Source organism: Odocoileus virginianus, chromosome 24, assembly GCF_023699985.2.
Source record: "Odocoileus virginianus isolate 20LAN1187 ecotype Illinois chromosome 24, Ovbor_1.2, whole genome shotgun sequence".
In the NCBI taxonomy this organism is placed as follows: Eukaryota; Metazoa; Chordata; class Mammalia; order Artiodactyla; family Cervidae; genus Odocoileus; species Odocoileus virginianus.
Window position 1 is genome coordinate 28822763 of NC_069697.1, and position 21544 is coordinate 28844306.

The 21544-nt window shown below is 39.8% G+C and overlaps 1 protein-coding gene across 1 annotated transcript; it reads right to left on the reverse strand.

Annotated features, from left to right (window-relative positions):
* Positions 1-12174: 12174 nt before the first annotated feature.
* LOC110142279 (olfactory receptor 8S1-like) lies at positions 12175-14617 on the reverse strand. The gene is made up of 2 exons (XM_020901393.2): positions 13845-14617; positions 12175-12337 (listed from the first exon to the last, which is right to left on the reverse strand). The coding sequence occupies exons 1-2, from the start codon at positions 14615-14617 to the stop codon at positions 12175-12177; spliced, it is 936 nt and encodes a 311-aa protein (XP_020757052.2).
* Between the last annotated feature and the right edge of the window lie 6927 nt (positions 14618-21544).

The window sequence follows — 21544 nt, forward strand, 5'->3', positions numbered from 1 at the left end:
GACCTAATGGTGGTTGACTGAATAAATCCCTAGGAGATCAGTTCAGCTTAGCTCAGTCACTCAGTCACGTCCAACTCTTTGTGACCTCATTGACTGCAGCACGCCAGGCCTCCCTGTCCATCACCAACTCCAGGAGTTTACTCAAACTCATGTCCATTGAGTAGGTGATGCCATCCAGCCATCTCATCCTCTGTCGTCCCCTTTGCTTCCTGCCTTCAACCTTTCCCAGCAACAGGGTCTTTTCAAATGAGTCAGCTCTTTGCATCCGGTGGCCAAAGTATTGGAGTTTCAGCTTCAGCATCAGTCCTTCCAATGAATACTCAAGACTGTTTTCCTTTAGGATGGACTGGTTGGATTTCCTTGCAGTCCAAGGGACTCTCAAAGAGTCTTCTCCAACACCACAGTTCAAAAGCATTAATTCTTCAGCCCTCAGCTTTCTTTATAGTCCACCTCTCACATCCACACATGACTACTGGAAAAACCAAAGCTTTGACTAGACAGACCTTTGTTGGCAAAATAATGTCTCTGCTTTTTAATATGCTGTCTAGGTTGGTCATAACTTTTCTTCCAAGCAGTAAGTGTCTTTTAATTTCATGGCTGCAGTCACCATCTGCAGTGATTTTGAGCCCCCCCAAAATAAAGTCAGCCACTGTTTCCACTGTTTCCCCATCTATTTGCCATGAAGTGATGGGACCAGATGCCATGGTCTTAAGTTTTCTGAATGCTTAGCTTTAAGCCAACTTTTTCACTCTCTTCTTTCACTTTCATCAAGAGGCTCTTTAGTTCTTCACTTTCTGCCATAAGGGTGGTGTCATCTGCATATCTGAGGTTATTGATATTTCTCCCGGCAATCTTGATTCCAGTTTGTGCTTCATCCAGCCCAGCATTTCTCATGATGTACTCTGCATGTAAGTTTAATAAGCAGAGTGACAATATACAGCTTTGATGTACTCCTTTGCCTATTTGGAACCAGTTTGTTGTTCCATGTCCAGTTCTAACTGTTGCTTCCTGACCTGCATACAGGTTTCTCAAGAGGCAGGTCAGGTGGTCTGGTATTCCCATCTCTTTCAGAATTTTCCACAGCTTATTGTGATCCACACAGTCAAAAGCTTTGTCATAGTCAATAAAGCAGAAGTAGATGTTTTCTGGAACACTCTTGCTTTTTAATGATCCAACAGATGTTGGCAATTTGATTTCTGGTTTTTCGGCCTTTTCTAAATCCAGCTTGAACGTTCGGAAGTTCACGATTCACATGCTATTGAAGCCTGGCTTGGAGAATTTTGAGCATTATTTTGCTAGCGTGTGAGATGAGTGCAATTGTGTGGTAGTTTGAGCATTCTTTGGCATTGCCTTTCTTTGGGATTGGAATGAAAAGTGACCTTTTCCAGTCCTGTGGCCACGGCCAAGTTTTCCAAATTTGCTGACATATTGAGTGCAGCACTTTCACAGCATCATCTTTTAGGATTTGAAATAGCTCAACTGGAATTCCATTGCCTCCACTAGCTTTGTTTGTAGTGATGCTTCCTAAGGCCCACTTAGTTCACATTCCAGGATGTCTGGCTCTAGGTTGGTGATCACATCATCGTGATTATCTGGGTCTTGAAGATTTTTTTTGTATAGTTCTTCAGTGCATTTTTGCCACCTCTTCTTAATATCTTCTGTTTCTGTTATGTCCATACCATTTCTGTCCTTTATTGTGCCCATATTTGCATGAAATGTCCCTAGGAGATAATAAAGAACAGTATAGAAGGAACTTGGATTTTTCACTCTGGACTATCAGGTACATGTCTGGGGTTAAGAGAAAAATAATCTTTCATTTTGTTTGATACACTTTATTTTGGAATCTCTTCTGTAATAGCTTAAGTCTTTATCTTTCTAAAACAGATTTCCTAACTGACCAATTACCTCCAACTTCCCACTACAAAAAATAAGGTTGCATTTTTTTTTAGTGTCTATTATGAATAGACACTAGAAGCAAGTCTATTATGTTTGAGAGGTACATTAGATGCTCTATTAAGCTACAAGGATAGGTATTGAAGAGCATATTCAAAGTTGGGATGCTCTGGATTTGACTTTCTGCTGGGCTTCTCCTGTCACCTATGTGTATGTGCTCATTCTTTAGATCAGCCAGGAATGAGTGCACATGTGAGCAGCTTCAGCCAGGAACACCCTTACTTCACACATGATTGAAGCTGGATGTGCTCAACTGGGCAGCTGATTGGTGGTGGTGGCAGTGATGGTTACAGCCTGCAGTAGGGAGCTCAAGGAGAACCAGGAAAAGCTGGCAGAGATTGAGTAGGAGCCCAGGGCAAGCCTGTGAGGCATGGGTGGTGGCCGAAGGAGGAGCACAAGCAGTCTTGTAAAATATTATGATACAGGAAGATGCTGGAACCCACCAAAAAAAAAAAAAAAAAAACCCCAACATATCCAAAGAGAAAGGAGAAGCTGAAATGAGACCATAGGAGGGGTTTAATCATGTTAAAATCAAATCCTTTTCTAGTCAGGTGGGCGACCCACAAATTGGAGAATAATAATACCAAAGAAGTTCTCACACTGTTGTGAAGGTTCTGAGCCCTATGTCAGGCTTCCCAGCCTGGTGATCTGACAGAGGGACTGAGAATCCCCAGGGAATCTGACTTTTAAGGGCAGCAGGATTTGATTACAGAACTTTCACTAGACTGGGGGAAACAAAGACTCTTGGTGGGCACAAACAAAACCTTGTGTATGCCAGGATCCAGGGCAAAAAAGTAGTGACCACACAGGAGACTGAGGCAGACCTGCCTGTGAATGTGTGAGGGTCTCGTGCAGAGGTGCAGGTCAACAGTGGCCTGCCACGGGGACTGGGGCACTGAGTTCTTCAATAGCCCTACTATAGAGCCTGTAGACTCTGTAGACTGGGTTGCCTCAGGACAAAAAACTAACAGGGAGGGAGCACAACCCCACCCATCAGCAGACAATTAGACTAAAACTTTACTGAGCATAGCTCTGCCCACCAGAAGAAGATTCAGCTTTTTGCACAGCCAGTCCCTCCCATCCTGGAAGCTTGCATAAGCCTTGAATTCTCATCCACCAGAAGGCAGTTAGAAGAAGCAAGAACTACAATCCCACAGCCTCCATGATAAAAACCACAATCCCCGAAAGCTAACCAAAATGATCACATGGATCACAGTATTATTGTGGCAAAGGGACTTGTGTAACTCAATGAAGCTATGACAAAACATGGTTCACTGGAGAAGGGAATGGCAAACCACTTCAGTATTCTTGCCTTGAGAACCCCATGAACTGTATAAAAAGGTAAAAAGATATGACACCAGGAGATGAGCCTCCTAGGTCAGAATGTGTCCAATATACCACTGGGGAAGAGTAGAGAAATAGGTCCAGAAAGAGAACTGGGCCAAAACAGAAATGACACACAGTTGTGCATGTGTCTGGTGGTGAAAGTAAAGTCCAACACTATAAAGAGCAATATTGCATAGAAACCTGGACTATTAGGTCCATGGATCAAGGTAAATTGGACATGGTCAAGCAGGATGTGGCAAGAGTGAACATCAACGTTTTAGGAAACAGTGAACTAAAATGAACAGGAATGGATGAATTTAATTCAGATGACCATTTTATCTATTACTGTGTGCAAGAATCCCCTAGGAGAAATGGAGTAGCCCTCAACAAAAGAGTCTGAAATGCAGTACTTGGGTTCAATCTCAAAAATGACAGAATGATCTCAGTTCGTTTCCAAGGCAAACCATTTAATATCACAGTAATACAAGTTGATGCACCAACACTAGCGCTAAAGAAGCTTAAGTTGAATGGTTCTATGAGGACCTACAAGACCTTCTAGAACTAACACCAAAAAAGATGTCCTTTTCATCATAGAGGGTTGAAATGAAAAAGTATATAGTCAAGAGATACCCAGTATAACAGGCAAGTTTGGCCTTGGAGTACAAAGTGAAGCAGGGCAAAGTTTTGCCAAGAAAACCTACTGGTCATAGCAAACAGCCTCTTCCAACAACACAAGACAACTCTATACATGGACATCAGCAGATAGTCAATACTGAAATTAGACTGATTATAGTGTCTGCAGCTGAAGATGAAGAAGCTGTATATGGTCAGCAAAAAAAAAACAAGACCTAGAGCTGACTGTGGTTGAGATCATGAACTCTTTATTGCAAAATTCAGACTTAAATAGAAGAAAGTAGGGAAAACCACCAGAGTATTCAGGTATGATCCTTATGATAATATTATCAAATATCTTATGATAATACAGTGGAGGTGACAAATAGATTCCAGTGTTGTTGTTCAATTGCTATGAAGTATCTAACTCTTTGTGACCCCATGGACTGCAGCATGCCAGGCCCCTCCGTTCCACTGTCTCCCGATGTTTGCTCAAATTCATGTCCATTGAGTTGGTGACGCTGTCTAACCATCTCATCCTTCACTGCCCCCTTGTCCTTTTGCTTTCAGTCTTTCCCAGCATCAGGGTCTTTTCCAATGAGTTGGCTCTTCACATCAGGTGGCCAAAGAATTGGAGTTTCAGCTTCAGCATCAGTCCTTCCAATGAATATTCAGGGTTGGTTTCCTTTGGGATTGACTGGTTTGATCTCTTTGCAGTCCAAGGGACTCTCAGGAATCTTCTCCAGCACCACAATTAAAAAGCATCAATTTTTCAATACTCAGGTTTCTTTATGGTCCAACTATCATATCCATATATGACTACTGGAAGAACCATAGATTTGAATATATGGATCTTTGATGACAGAAAGTAATGTTTCTGCTTTTTAATACACTGTCTAGGTTTGTCATAACTTTCCTTCCAAGGAGCAAGCAACTTTTCAAAAAATTTTTTTAATTGAAGGATAATTGCTTTACAGAATTTTGTGGTTTTCTGTCATATATCAACAAGAATCAGCCATAGTACACCCATGGCTCCTCCCTCCTGAACCTCCTTCCCATCTCCCCACCCATCCCTTCAGCCTGTCACAGGGTCCCTGTTTGACTTCCCTGAGTCACACAGTTAATTCTTAGGCTATCTATTTTACATATGGTATTGTAAGTTTCCATGTTACTCTCCCTATTCATCTCATCTTCTCCCTCCTTCCTTCCCCCATATCCATAGGTCTATTCTCTATGTCTATTTCTCCATTGCTATCCTGAAAATAAATTCATCAGTGCCATCTTTTTAGATTCCATATATATATATCTATGTGTCAGAGTATAATATTTATATTTCTCTTTCTGACTTACTTCACTCTGTGTAATAGGCTATAGGTTCATCCATCTCATTAGAACTGACTCATGTGCATCATTCCTTTTTATAGCTGAGCAGTATTCCATTGTATAGATGAACCACAGCTTCTTTGTTGATGGACATCTAGGTTGGCAAGTAATTTCTAATTTCATGGTTGCAGTCGTTGTCTGCAGTGATTCTGGAGCCCAATAAAATAAAACCTTTCACTGCTTCCACTTTTTCCCCATCTGTTTGCCATGAAGTGATGGGACAAATGATCTCAGTCTTTTGAGTGTTGAGTTTTAAGACAGTATTTTCACTCTCCTCTTTTACTCCATCAACAAACTATTTAGTTCCTCTTCATTTTCTGCCATTAGAGTGATATCATATGCATATCTGAGATTGTTGATATTTCTTCTGGCAATCTTGATTCCAGTTTGTGATTCACCCAGCCCAGCATTTCACATGATGTACTCTGCAAAGAAGTTAAATAAGCAGGGTAACAATATATAGACTTGATGTTCTGTTCCCAATTTTGAATCGGTCTGTTGTTCCATGTCTGGTTCTAACTGTTGCTTCTTGACCTGCATACAGGTTTCTCAGGAGACTGGTAAGGTGATCTGGTATTCCCATCTCATTAAGAATTTTCCATAGTTTGCTGTGATCCACACAGTCAAAGGCTTTAGCATAGTCAATGAAGCAGAAGTAGATGATTTTCTGGAATCCCTTTACTTTCTCATGATTCAGTGAATGTTGACCATTTGATCTCTGGTTCCTCTGCCTTTTCTAAACCAGCTGGTACATCTGGAAGTTCTCAGTTCACATACTGCTGAAACCAAGCTTGAAGAATTTTGAGCATAACCTTACTAGCATGTGGAAGGAGCAAAATTTTACAGTAATTTGAACATTCTTTGGCATTGCCCTTCGTTGCGATTGGAGTGAAAGCTGACCTTTTTGAATCCTGTGGTGACTGCTGAGTTTTCCATATTTGCTGACATATTGAGTGCAGCACTTTAACAGCATCATCTTTCAGGATTTGAGATAGCTCAGCTGGAATTCCATCATCACCTTAGATAGAGGGAATCTAAAGTTGGCTGAAACCATTTCTTTCCTCAAGGAATAGTAAGAAAGATAAGATAAACATTAAGAATTAATTAAAATGCAAGCTATAGTGTCATAAGTATCATGAGAGAGGTTAGAAATGTGCCCTAAGTGTTCTTAAGAGGAAAGCTAATTTATATTTGGTGGGGGAGCTGTGGGAAAAAGCGCTCAAGGAAAGATTCATGAGAGGAGTGACATTTAAGCTTGCTTTGAAGTATTGGTGTGGGATTCTGACAAGTAAAGATGTGTGATGGGAAAAGGACAGCCAGGGCAGGAGTTCAAAGTATTTGAAATGAATAACTTGAAGGGGGTTTGAGTTATTTCCTTACCTCTGAGGTAAGAAAATACCTTTCACAAATTGCTGTGGGAGGAACTCTTTCTGAAAACAATAGAGGAGGAGAGCTGAGCAATGGAAGAATCTGGACCCCTGGGGCCTTGCTGCTGAGACTCAATTTCATTACTCCTACTTCTTGGTTGATCATTAAGGAGGATATTTCCTTTATTCTAATTTGGTTATAAAAAATGGGAAAGAAGGGTTATCAGGAGATTTGAGTCCTAAATCTGTTTCTGCTTCTCACTGATGGTCCAAAGCTGGGCAAGTCATCTCTGCCTCTGTGGCTCAGTTTCCTCGTTATTAAATGAAGGTTTTGGTCTAATGATTTTTTCTCAGATCTCTTCCTGCTTTGACATTCCAAAACAAGTATTCCAAAGCTTCCATTTAAATTGCCCATTTCTGTATTAGCCAAGTTATATTTTCTAATTCCCTCTTCTTACCCTATATACCCACTCGAGTTTTTGGTATTTAGACCATATTCCTCTTGTCTCAGAGCCCAGCAGCTCCCTAATGAAGGCCCCATAGCCTGTTTAGGGACATATAGGGCCAGGCAAATGGTGGGCAGGACATCTCTCTCCTATACTTAATGAAAACTAAGTCTCAAGAAATAACTTGGTATTTATCCTATGATTTTAGTCTGAATTTGAACATAATGTGACACATCTCCCAGAGGGTACTGTATACATTTCCCTCCCTAATCATGGGGTAAAAGACTTTCCTCCAAGTCGACAGGGTTGTAGGAATAATCCCTGTATGTGGTTGGGTTGTATGTGAAGGCAGGATTGAATGGCCATTCCTCCCACTGATCTCACACATCTACTTAACCTTGCCTCAGTTTCAGCCTCAAGAAGGCATATGCTCTGGAAAATGTAAAGCACAAGTTTCTCCAAATGGTCAGAGCAGAAATGCAGCTGAAGCTGGGACTGTTTTGCTTGGCTCTACATCCTTGGCCTTCATCTACAGAGAAATATCCTCATCTTGGAAATTTCCCCTGCGAGTGTACTACATATGAGGCCATGATTTTCAGAGGGCTTTGCTGAAGGGACCTGACAACTGAGGAGGGGATCTTAGCCTGAGGGTCAAAGGATCAAGAACAGATAGAATTCAGGGAGCTGGCATGGAAGTGGTCTTGGCTGATGTTGACCATCAGTATCTGGCCAGTATCTGGATGGAACAATTGCTGTTGTCTTTCTGAGGACTCTCTTTGGAGCTGAAGGAGAGATGGGGTGGAAGCAGAACATTTGTTCTGCTCTCTCCAACTATTTCTCCTTCCTGTAGGCCTGAAAGAGGTCTTGAACCAGTCAAGGATCTGAAGTAGTCCAGGCTCAGGTGGGTGGTGGAGAGATTCAAGTCAGGGGTTGTCACAGTGCACAGGTTTCAGCGAGCCTTTGGAAAGAATACCCAGGATGATGTCTCAAAATATGGACTCTTTTTCTTTCTTTCTATCCAGATCTCTCCTCCATGCTACTTTCCTTTGACATCTGTATTGTCGTGAAGGCAGCAGTTTTACTAAACAAAATTAAATGTTTCTTTTCATATGTTCCTTCTCTCTTATTCTTTTTTTTTTTTTTTGCACACTAATTGTTAGCCAATTAAGTAACCGGACCTATTAGACACTGGGAATACGGAAGGCTTAGACATGGCTTTGCTCTCAAGACTTACACTTCATTTAAAAATTTTATTTATTTATTTAGGTAAATTTGTTTATTTTAATAACATCAATCTCAATTTACATTAATTTTCTGGATATTAGTTCCTTGTTTAAAATGACTGTGATGAGACAGAACTCTATTAGACCTTTTGTGCCATGTGTTTCTCTCTGATTGCTAAATATTGCACCTCTGTCTGCTATATTCCAAGGCTTACAGGTAGATAGTCCCTTCTATATCCTAAGATCATACAAGAGAAAGGACTCCTCAGACTGATCCACCATTCATTCCATCATTCACTCCATAATCAACAAATAGTTATTGAGGATTTACTGTTTTCTATGTTCTACTTTCAGTTCAGTTCAGCTCAGTTGCTCAGTCGTGTCCGACTCTTTGTGACTCCGTGAACCACAGCATGCCAGGCCTCTCTGTCCATCACCAACTCCCGGTGTTTACCCAAACTCATGTCCATTGAGTCAGTGATGCCATCTAACCATCTCATCCTCTGTCGCCCCCTTCTCCTGCCTTTAATCTTTCCCAACATCAGGGTCTTTTCAAATGAGTCAGCTTTTTGCATCAGGTGACCAAAATATTGGAGTTTCAGCTTCAACATCAGTCCTTCCAATGAACACCCAGGACTGATCTCCTTTAGGATGGACTGGTTGGCTTCCATTGCAGTCCAAGGGACTCTCAAGAGTCTTCTCCAATACCACAGTTCAAAAGCAGCAAGTTTTTGGCACTCAGCTTTCTTCACAGTCCAACTCTCACATCCATACATGACCACTGGAAAAACCATAGTCTTGACTAGATGGACCTTTGTTGGCAAAATAATGTCTCTGCTTTTTAATATGCTGTCTAGGTTGGTCAACTTTCCTTCCAAGGAGTAGGAGTCTTAATTTCATGCCTGCATCACCATCTGCAGTGATTCTGGAGCCCAAAAAAACAAAGTCAGCCACTGTTTCCACTGTTTCCCCATCTGTTTCCCATGAAGTGATGGGACCGGATGCCATGATCTTAGTTTTCTGAATGTTGAGCTTTAACCCAACTTTTTCACTCTCCTCTTTCACTTTCATCAAGAGGCTCTTTAATTCTTCTTCACTTTCTGCCATAAGGTTAGTGTCATCTGCATATCTGAGGTTATTGATATTTCTCCCAGCAATCTTGATAACAGCTTGTGCTTCTTCCAGCCCAGCATTTCTCATGATGTACTCTGCATATAAGTTAAATAAGTACGATGACAATATACAGCCTTGATGTACTCCTTTTCCTATTTGGAACCAGTCTGTTGTTCAATGTCCAGTTCTAACTGTTGCTTCCTGACTTGCATAAAGTTTTCTCAAGGGGCAGGTCAGGTGGTCTGGTATTCCCATCTCTTTCAGAATTTTAACATTTATTGTGTTCCACAGAGTCAAAGGCTTTGGCATAGTCAATAAAGCAGAAATAGATGCTTTTCTGGAACTCTCTAACTTTTTTGATGATCCAGTGGATGTTGGTGACTTGATCTCTGGTTCCTCTGCCTTTTCTAAAACAAAGTTTCTCTGGAGCTGTAGGTTTTGCCAGGGAGTTTTTGGTAAGGGAACAAAGGAGGAGCTGGCTCTCAGTACTAAGATGGAATTCTCCCAAAATCAAGTTGTAAATTTTCTAGTGGTCAGATTTCCACTTTGTGTATAGACAAAATAAAGGAGTGAGGCCGAGGCAAAAGGGAGGGGCTGAATAGGCAGGAAATGAGAGGGAAAAGCAATAGCTGTGCAAACAGCTGGGGATCTGTGAAGATAGTCTTTACTCTCCTGACCCCCTGTTTTATGGAGAGATAATTGACATACATTACTGTATAAGTCTGTATAATTTCAATGCATATAGCACGATGTTCTTATATACATATATAAATGAGTATTACAATAGGTTCAGTTGATATCCGTCATCACAAAACTCCAAACTGGGAAAACCTGAAAATTCCCTCTGATGGAGAGAATTTTTACACATTGAGTTTTGGGGAAGTCATTTGGACTAATATATTGTTCAGCCTGAATTTTATGTGGCGAGCCTGTCAGTCATACATGGCATATCTGCTTCAATCATTAAGGTAAAGAATGTCTGTTATGAAGACAGGGATAAAAATCTCCCTCCTCCTTCTGACATCCATATTAACATTCCCTGAAAGATAATGTTCCATTTCCAACATGACCATCATGCTGTCTCACTCTATCTTTACTAAACTTCTCTCTTTTGGAAACTTGAAGGAATATACTCCTGTCACATTTGATGTATGTTTTGTGCTCTGATAAGTTATATTACTATTAAAAAAAAAAAGATTCAACTGACCAGTTTCCCAGAGTTATCTGAGAAGCTGTCTCCTGGGCTACAGTCCTCATTGGGACTCAAATATAACTCTTCTATTCCTAAAAAGTCCATCATGTCCTAAAAATAAATATATAAAAAACAGAAAAGCCAAAGCAGAAAAAAGACAAAAAAATTTTTTCCTTGTGATGAGAACTCTTAGGATTTACTCTCTTAACACATTTCCTATGTATCATCAGTTCAGTTCAGTCGCTCAGTTGTGTCCGATTCTTTGTAACCCCATGAATCACAGCATGCCAGGCCTCCCTGTCCATCTTCAACTCCCGGAGTTTACTCAAACTCATGTCCATCGAGTTGGTGATGCCATCCAGTCATCTCATCCTCTGTTATCCCCTTCTCCTCCTGCCCCCAATCCCTCCCAGCATCAGAGTCTTTTCCAATGAGTCAACTCTTTGCATGAGGTGGCCAAAGTATTGGAGTTTCAGCTTCAGCACCAGTCCTTCCAACGAACACCCAGGACTGATCTCCTTTAGGATGGACTGGTTGGATCTCCTTGCAGTCCAAGGGACTCTCAAGAGTCTTCTCTAGCACCACAGTGCAAAAGCATCAATTCTTCGGCCCTCAGCTTTCTTCACAGTCCACCTCTCACATCCATACATGACCACTGGAAAAATCATAGCCTTGACTAGATGGACCTTTGTTGGCAAAGTAATGTCTCTGCTTTTTAATATACTCTCTAGGTTGGTCATAACTTTCCTTCCAAGGAGTAAGGGTCTTTTAATTTCATGGCTGCAATCACCATCTGCAGTGATTTTGGAGCCCAAAAAATGTATCATTCAGCGGTGTTAGTCATTATGTTGTACATTACATCCCTAGTACTTACCTTACGCTGAAAATTTGTACTTTTTTATCACCTTCCTCCAATTCCCTTTCTTCCTACCCTCCACTCCTGGCAACTACATGTTTATTTTCTATGAGTTTGGTTTTTCCCTAGGTTCTGCACGTGAGATCGTATAGTGTTTGTGTTTCTTTGACTTATTTCACTGAGTATAATGCCTTCAGTGTCCATCCATGTTGTCACAAATGGTAGAATTTCCTCATTTTTATGGCTGAATAATATTCAGTTGCTTTTCCATGCCTTCTTTATCCATTCACCCATTAAGAAAACCTAGATTCTTTTCCATATGTTGACTATTATAAATAACGCTGCTATGACATAGGTGTGTAGATATCTTTTTAAGTTAGTATTTTCATATCCTTTGAAAATGTTTCCAGAAGTGGAATTGCTGGGACATAGGGTGGTTCTATTTTTAGTTTTTTGAGAATTCCTCTGTATGGGTTTTGAGATTTTCCTGTGTGGTGACTGGGTCCTCTGTGGAGGAGTGCCATCAGTTCTGTGGAGGTTTCCCCATCTTGCTTGACTGGATGAGGGCACAGGGGTCAGAGGAACTAAGACTTCTGTTGTGGAGAAGAATTCATGCTGAGATAGCTTAAAAGTGAAGTTCTCTATATCTCCTCTTCCTTCTCTTGACTTTTTCTTCGATTATGAGGAGGCAGTAGAGGCTGGCTTAGAAGGTAAGCCTGGGCTTCCTGGTCAGCATCCTCCTCAGAGCTGCCTTCACCTCCTGGTTCTTCAGACTGTAGATAAGCGGGTTCAGTAGTGGCGTCACCACACTGTACTGCATGGATAGCACTTGCTCCAGGGCTGAGCCAGAAGCTGGAGTCATGTACCTTGAAGGGAATTGCACAAAGGAATAAAATGAGCTCAGGACAGGGGCCACAATGCTATTGCCAGTCACAGTCCATCCCATCCCAGACTGGTCAAGAGGGTCCTCAGAGCTGAGTCAACTATCATTGGTAGAAGCATCTAGAAATGGCTGTATTATTAGTGAGAAGTCAGTTATTTTTGCCTTAAATGCCTCCATACATGAGTGATATTATGCAAAATGTTAGAGGAGTTTCCAAAGTAAAAGGAAGTTCTTCAGCATATCAAATGGCACAGACTAGAACTAAAGAAAATTTCAGGTATTTCTATATCACTTCACAGTTTTCAACGTGACTTTCCTTAATAGTTATGATGGTAATATGAGGATTTTTTCCCTCTTCTTTTCCCTATATATGCATGTTCCAATCTTGTGATGATTGTTCCTTACAAAACTAAATGCTAGTCCAATAATGATATCATTTTCCTAATATTTATGACTCTGAGAAATACCCCCGAATCACAGCACATTATTTTTCTAATGCTTAGTAGAACAATAATTTGTCCTTTTAAGTACGTTTGTCTTTGGCTTAGAAAATAATCCAAGCTATGTAAATAAAATGAAAGATAAATATGTGTTCAGCATGAGATATGAATTCAAAATAGTAATATTAAAATTTTTAGTGTATGTAAGTGTCACAAGGAGTATTTCCCAAAGAAGCATTAAATTTTTTTTTTTTTTTTTTGCAATTGTGCTGTTTTCATTGGAATGGTCTTTGTGGGTTTTGCATGCTAAGTTAAAAATATACTCATTTTATTCTCATTTTTTATCTTTTAGTTTATTCCTCCAAACATTTCTGTGAAGTGGGTGGGAGTAATTTTATTACACCTTTATGGCAAATGAGGAAACTGAGACAAGGAAAGCTGGAGAGATTTGCTCTCAGGCTCAAGTGAACTCTTCTAGATCATTCCTTATTCTTTCCCACTCCTGAGTTCCCTCCAAGTAACAACCAGATGAGGAAAGTATGGAGTAATTTGTGCAAATCCATTTCCAGTTCACTTGGAGAGAGCACAGGTCACTAGTTACTTTGTTTCCTTGGATTTTTAAGGATTCATCAGCTACAGCTGTTTATGCTTGAGAGAAACTTGGTAGAAAAGGGGTTGAGGTTTCAAGTCTGTGAGACTTGGTTTATATTTTGATTGGATTCGTAGCTTGTTCCGACAACTTTGATTAAGTACCAGGTTACTTCTGAAACTCAGATTTCTAATTGGAAAATGAGGTTAATAATATTTCTTTTGTGATGTAATACATATTAAAATTGAGCTTACCTGTGCAAAAACTCAACTCTCAGAAAGAAAATCGATGTTTTATAATTCACACATCTAGTCCACAAAAGAGCCATTAATAGGACCCAGGACTTCTGAATTCCAGTACAACTCTTTTCCTGCTACTTTGCAATATTTTGTTCTGTAGTTCAAGATTACCTTAGAGTGAAAAACCAGCATTTACATTCCTGAGTTATAACAATGACATACCTGAAAATTCCTGAACCATAAAAGATGGTGACCACAAGAACATGAGATGAGCAGGTAGAGAAGATCTTGTTCTGACCTGAGACAGAGGTGATCCCCAAGGCTGTCATGATGATATGAGTGTAAGAAACCAACACTAGAACAAAGGTGCCAAGGCCAAGGACCACCATGGTGGTCAGGATGGAGGCAATGCTCATGTAGGGGTCAGAACAGGCCAACAGGAGCACTGGAGGAAACTCACAGGCAAAACTGCGGATGAGGTTGGGGCCACAGAAATCCTGCTGAGCCAGGAGAATGGTGTTAAGTAGGCCAGTCCCCATTCCTATGGCCCAGGAGGCTCCCACCAGGCCAATACATATCTTCTTGTTCATGGTCACCACATACAGCAGCGGGTGGCACACAGCCTGGTACCGGTCATAGGCCATGACTGAAAGGAGGCAGGTCTCAGTGCCCCCTGAAAATATAACCAAGGAGATCTGGGTGAAACACTCAAGGAGGGATATAGTCTTCTGCTTGGAAAGCAGGTTCTCTAGCAACTTAGGCACAATGACTGAGGAATAGAAAGCATCCAGGAAGGAAAGCTGACTGAGGAAGAAATACATGGGTGTATGGAGTTGGGAATCAGTCCTGATCACCAGCAGCATCAGCAGGTTCACTGTGAGGATCAGGAGGTAAATCACCAGGAATATTACAAAGAGTACCACCTGGATCTGAGGGTTGTTGGATAGTCCTTGGAGAACAAACACAGTGACTCTGGTTGTGTTGCCAACTTCCATGGAGCATTAGAGAGTTCCTTCAGTGGGACAAGAACAGAAAATAATGTTCCAGTGTGCTATGAGTCTCAGAGCATGGCTGGGGATGAGGTGTTATGAATAAAGCTTTAGGACTGACCAAGGACAGTTCATGTAGCAGGGGCAACCTAGCCATGTAAGATCTCATCAACCCTGCCCAACTCAGGGCAATAATCTGTTGGATAAGGTGGAGAAGGTGAGAAGGAAGAGTGTAGAGAATCAAACCTAGAAAGGAAGGAGAAGAGAAAAGACATTATTCAGACTGGAAGGAAACGAAGGGAGTGGAAATAGTCTCCAGGGCACTGAGAAGTGCTGTTCTCGTTATGAAAGCAACAGAGTTCAAACCACAGGAAGCCTCACAGGCATAGTGAGTAAGCAATAAAGATTTTGGCCAACCATCTGGCTGATAGTCCATGATGCATGTTGAATGATTAATAGAAGTATTGTGACAGTTGATGATAGCACAGAACCTTTCTCTGTCACTATAAGTTCATGAATAAGTCACTTGCACTTCTTATTTAAAAAAAAAATCTTAGAAAACTTTAGATTGTTTCTAAAGTCCATACCATCTTAGAACTTCTGAAGAATGCAGATGAACTTCCCTAATGGGCCAATGGCTGAGACGCTGCACTCCCATCGCAGGTAGCCAAGGTTCAAACCTTGGTCAGGTAACTAGATCCTACTTGCCTCAACTAAGTGTTCTCATACCACAACTAAAAATCCCCCATACCACAAAACAAAGATTGAAAATCTTGAGTGCCACAACTGAGATCCAGGACAGCCAAGTAAATAAATAAAAATAAACAAATATTTAAAAAAAACAGATTGGAGACAATCTTCCTTGGATATCTCTGGTACTAAATGGAAATTTCTCCCCTTCTGTGTCAACCCATACAGAAGTGGCACAGTCATAGTCTGGTTTCATGGGAGCCAGGCATGAGGAAGCCCTCAACTTGGAGGTGAGGGCTGTGCACATCAGTTATTCCAACAGTTTCCCATTCCAGGATTTCCATGAATTTATAATGTTCACTGTTTGCACTGTAATTTCAGGGCTTAATGCTAAAGTCTATGAAAACAATGAATTCTCTGAGTTGGTACCAGAGGATGTGGATAAAGCCAAGTCAAATTTGGACCACCTCTGTGCATCACAGAGACAGTAGTGTGATAGTAAAAAAAAAGAGCAGAGAAAAAATACTCCCTAGAATACCTGGTAAGATGGATAGTGAGAGGGGTTAGTCTAAACCACAGGAACACCAAGTGATGGCCTCTCTCCTCTTGAAGGCTAACCAAGAGGATGATGAATGAGGATCCAGTTCCTATTTGTGGCTTGTACACTCACAAGTTTCCAGAATGGATAGTTTTAGGAGAAGATGTAGCTGAATGAGAAGGATATTTTTCTTCCCCTGGGTTCCTTAAGCCAACAAGAAGATGTTCTCAGTGGAAGATACCTGAAAGGCATTCTTTTTAACACTGGAGCAAAGCCACGGGTATAAGTAAGGTTTCATGTGGTTCCTTCAACTTTCCCTTAGAAGATGCATAGGTGGGGCTTCTGAGCAAGGAAATATTCCTATAGTCCTTCTGTCAAAGGGGTGACTTCTGACTCTGCCTCTAGGATAACAATGGCTAGAGGGACTTTATCTCAGCTTTAGACCTTGGAGAGTGTCTAAAGGGATCCCTGGAGATGCCCTTAGGATGGAGGCTTGCTCTGATCTGAATGAGTTCTCCAGGGCCAGCTATTTCTTCCCTGTATTAGTCTCGTTTCAGAGAGTTGCATCATCTAAGAGGTACCCTTGGGTGGCCAATAATTTTTAAAGAAAAAATATAATAGAGTTCTAAGGTTTCTTATTTCAAAGCTTGGAATTCCTACCCCTCTTCCCTCCCTCCTTCCATTCTTTCTCATTTTGTTACACTTTAATTTTGTTTTTTTCATTTATTTTTATTAGTTGGAGGCTAATTACTTTACAATATTGTAGTGGTTTTTGTCATACATTGACATGAATTAGCCATGGATTTACATGTATTCCCCATCCCGATCCCCCCTCCCACTGCCCTCTCTACCCGATCCCTCTGGGTCTTCCCAGTGCACCAGGCCCACGAGCACTTGTCCATGCATCCAACCTGGGCTGGTGATCTGTTTCACCCTAGATAATATACATGTTTCGATGCTGTTCTCTTGAAACATCCCACCCTCACCTTCTCCCACAGAGTCCAAAAGTCTGTTCTGTGCATCTGTGTCTCTTTTTCTGTTTTGCATATAGGGTTATCACACACTTTAAATAATATTTATGGTTATAAAAATAAAATGATGAAACATTTAAGATGAAAAAAGGTATTGAAGTTCTTTTATACACTTCTATATAACCAAGAGATCACTGAACAAATTTAAAAAAAAATAAAAAAATACCTAGAAGCAAATGACAATAAAAACATGATGACCCAAAGCCTCTGGGATGCAGCAAAACACTTCTAAGAGAGAAGTTGATAGCAACACAATCCTACCTCTAGAAATGAGAAATACATCATACAAGCATCCTAACCTCACATCTACAGCATCTAGAAAAAGAAGAATGAAAACCCTCCTACAGTTAGTAGAAGTAAAGCAATCATAAAAGTAAGAGCAGAAATAAATGAAATAGAAATGAAGAAAAAGAAAACAAAGATCAATAAGACTAAAAGCTAGTTCTTTGAGAAGATAAGCAAAATTGATAAACCATTAGCCAGACTCATAAAGAAAAAAAAGGAGAGGACTCAAATCAATAAAATTAGGAATGAAAATGGAGAAGTTATAGCAGACAATGCAGAAATACAAAATACCCTAAGAGACTACTACCAGCAACTATATGCTAATTAAACGGGCAACCTTAAAGAAACAGACAAATTCTTAGAAAAGTACAACCTTCTGAAATGAACCAGGAAGAAACAGAAAATATGAGCAGATCAGTCACAAGCACTGAAATGGAAACTATGAAAAAAATCTTCCAACAAACAAAGGCTCAGGGTCAGAAGCTTTCATAGGTGAATTCTATCAAAAGTTTAGAAAAAAGCTAACACCTATCCTTAAACTCTTTCATTAAATTACAAAGGGAATAACACTCCCAAACTCATTCTACAAGGCCACCGTCACCCTGATATCAAAACAAGACAAAGAAACCACAAAAAAAGAATTACAGGCCCGTATCACTGATGAACTGGATATAGAACAAAGGACTGGTTCAAAATGGGAAAGGAGTATGCCAAGGCTGTATATGGTTAGCCTGCTTATTTAACTTATATGCAGAGTACATCATGCTAAATGCTGGGCTGGATGAAGCAGAAACTGGAATCAAGATTGCTGGGAGAAATATAAAAAGCCTCAGATATGCAGATGACACCATCCTAATGGCAGAAAGCAAAGAGGAACTAAAGAACCTCTTGATGAAGGTGAAAGAAGAGAATGAAAAAGCTGGCTTAAAATTCAACATTCAGAAAATGAAGCCCATGGCATCTGGTCCCATCACTTCATGGCAAATAGATGGGGAAACAATGGAAAGTGACAGACTTTATTTTCTTGGGCTCCAAAATCACTTCAGATGGTGACTGCTGTCATGAAATTAAAAGACGCTTGTTCCTTGGGAAAAAACTATGACAAATCTAAACAGTGTAATAAAAAGCAGAGACATCACTTTGCCAACAAAGGTCTGTCTAATCAAAGCTATGGTTTTTCAAGTAGTCATGTACAGATCTGAGAGTTGGACCATAAAGAATGTTGAGGGCCAATGAATTGATGCTTTTGAACTGTGGTGCTGGAGAAGATTCTTGAGAGTCTCTTGGACTGCAAGGAGATCCAACCAGTCAATCCTAAAGGAAATCAGTCCTGAATATTCATTGGAAGGACTGATGTTGAAGCTGAAACTCCGATCCTTTGGCCACCTGATGGGAAGAGCTGACTCATTGGAAAAGACCCTGATGCTGAGAAAGATTGAAAGCAGGAGAAGACAGGGGAAAACAGAGGATGAGGTGGTTGGATGGTATCACTGACTCAATGGACATGAATTTGAGCAAACTCCAGGAGATATTGAAAGACAGGCGTGCTGCAGTTCATGGGGTCGCAAAGAGTTGGACATGACCTAGCAACTGAACAACAACAATCACTGATGACCACAGATGCAAAAATTCTTAACAAAATACTAATAAACTGAATCCATCAACACATTAAAAGGATCATATACCATAATCAAGTGGGATTTATGCCAGGGATGCAAGGATTCTTCAATATATGCAAATTAATCAATGTGATATACCATATTAACAAACTGAAAGATAAAAACGATATAACCTCATTAAATGCAGAAAAATCTTTGGAAAAAATCCAACACCTATTTATGGTTGCTTCTGTTTTTAAGGTTGAATTACGTTACTTTGAGTATATGCCACATTTAGCTTATACATTTGCTCCTGTGGTTAATGCTGCTATGAATATAAGTGTACCTATATCTTTTCTAGTCCCTGCTTTAAGTCTTTTGAGTATATACCCTTATGTGGAATTGATTGATCATACTTTAATTCTTTGTTTAAGTTTTTCAAGATTGGCCATACTATTTTCCACAGTGGCCGAACCATCTTACTTTATTCCTTCTATGGTCAATAATATGGCTATTTATGGATGTATTCCATTTTGTTTATCCCTTTATCCATTGATGGACATTTGCCTTGTTTCTACCTATTGGCTATCGTGAACAGTGCTGTTATCAATATATCTGTACGTCTGTTATCATTTCTTTGGGGGTATATATCTAGGAGTGGAGTTGTTGAACCATATGTTAATTGTATACTTATAGTCTTAACCTAGGCTGCATCTTTTCCATTTTTTCAAATAATGTTTAAAGCTTCTAATTTCTGCACACTGTTGCCAACCTATGTTATTTTTAGATTTCTTGATTTTAACCATTATAGAATATGTGAAGGAATTGTTGCATTGCTGTTTTAATTTGCATTTCCATCATGACTAATGTTGTTTGACATGTTTTCTTGTTGACTATTTATATGTCTTGTGTGGAGAATGGTCTATTGAAATCATTTATTCATTTTTAAACTTGGATTGTTTGTCTTTATGTTGACAAATTGCAAAAGTTCTTGATATACTCTGGATAATCATACATCAGATAAATAATGTGCAAATACTTTCTTAAATACTGTGAGCTATATTTTCACTTTCTGATTTGTAACTTTTGATGCAAAAAGGTTTTTAATTTTGAGGAAATCCATTTTATCTATTTTTTCTTTCATTGCTTGTGCTTTGCTCTCAAGTCTAAGAAGTCACCACTAAATTCAGGATTCATCCCAATGTTTTATTGGAGCATTTATAGAGTCATCCTTTGGTATCTGTGGAGCATTGGTTCAAAGACATCCAGGCACATCAAAATCCATGTGTGCTGAAGTCTCTTATGTAAAATGGTATAGTATTTCCATATAACACAGGCACATCTTCCTATTTGCTTTAAATAATTTCTGGATTACTTATGCCAGCTAATATAATGTAAATGCTATATAAATATTATAATTACAATGTAAATACTATGTAAATATTTGCTGGTAAATGGCAAATTCTAGTTTTACTTTTTGAAACATTGTAATTTCTTTTTCCTAATATTTTCAATCTGGAGTTGGTTGAGTCCATGGATGTGGAACCTGTGGATATGGTGTGTTGGTTGTCATTTTATTTATTAACGTTCAAGCTTTTTATGTATTTTGAGTTACTTTTTGTATATGGTAGGAGGAAAGGGTTCAATTTCATGTGGATAGAAAATTGCCCAGCACTATTTGTTAAAAACACCATTTTCCTACAAGTTAATATTGTTAACTGTTGTCTAAAATCAGTTCACCATAGATGGTGGGTTCATTTCTGGGATCTCCAACCCATTTCATTCATCTATATGTATGTCTTTATGCCTCATAGTCTCCTAGTGTTTTATTTGCTATTGCTTTGTATTAACACGTAAAAATGGGAAGAGTGAACCTCCAGGTTTGATTTTCTTTTTGAGAGTGCCTACTCCTGTGACAATCTTCTTTTTTGGTGTCAAGCACACCTCTCGCTTCATTGTCTTGGATTCCACATCAACTGTGGGACTTGATAATACTGAGCAAGAGGCTGTTAGAAATTTTCATCATCACTAAATTCTCAGATAGCTTATTGAAGTTCACAGGGAGATAGTCTGAGCTCTTTGGGGATCTTGAAGTCTAATACTCTGGCGTTTTCAGAGTAATTCAGTTGATGAAGATGGTAATTACTCTGGTGATGCCTGAGAAAAGCGAAGGGAGTCCTTACCTAGGGGGAGGCATTATTGTATTGGATTTCTCATATGGAAAGACAACAAGCACAAATCTCTAGTTCCGAGAAGGACCAGGGAACAGAGACACTCATTGCCTTTCTGGGTAATACTTAGCTCTCTCATCCCCCCCTGTAACTCCTGCCAGAGTTCCTGGATGATGACCTTACTGATTACATTATGTGTGTCAAGAAGGTTCTGGATAAAGTAGGAATTAACTCCTGCAGAGTCCCCGTTCTGTTTTCTCCTTTACCTTCCTCTCCTTCTTCTGAGCTCTTTAGTTCTATTACCATAGCCCTTTTTCTTTATATCCTGGTATTTTAAGCTAGAATGTAGTCTTCTAAACAAAAAATCATCAAGCAGACTCAGGTTTCAAATTTTCAAGCCTCACTTTCTCCACTTTTGTTTAACAATTTTCCTAACAATGATTCCCTAATAGAGGACTGAAACCCAGGATTTCCTTCAACAGGTCTTGCACATTTAATTTGACTTGACCTAAACCCTAAGGCAAGCTCTTTGTACCACGGCCCTACTATCTTCTCAGAGTTTAAAAAAAAAAACAAAATGGAGGTGGCTCAGTGTCTGTTGCAATCTGGCCAGGAAAATC

Coding starts and splice junctions, on each gene's coding strand:
- LOC110142279 (XM_020901393.2), bottom strand. CDS start 14,617: ATGGAAGTTGGCAACACAACCAGAGTCACTGTGTTTGTTCTCCAAGGA. Junction 12,338..13,844: donor TATGGTTCAGGAATTTTCAG/GTATGTCATTGT, acceptor ATTCCCTTCAAG/GTACATGACTCCAGCTTCTG.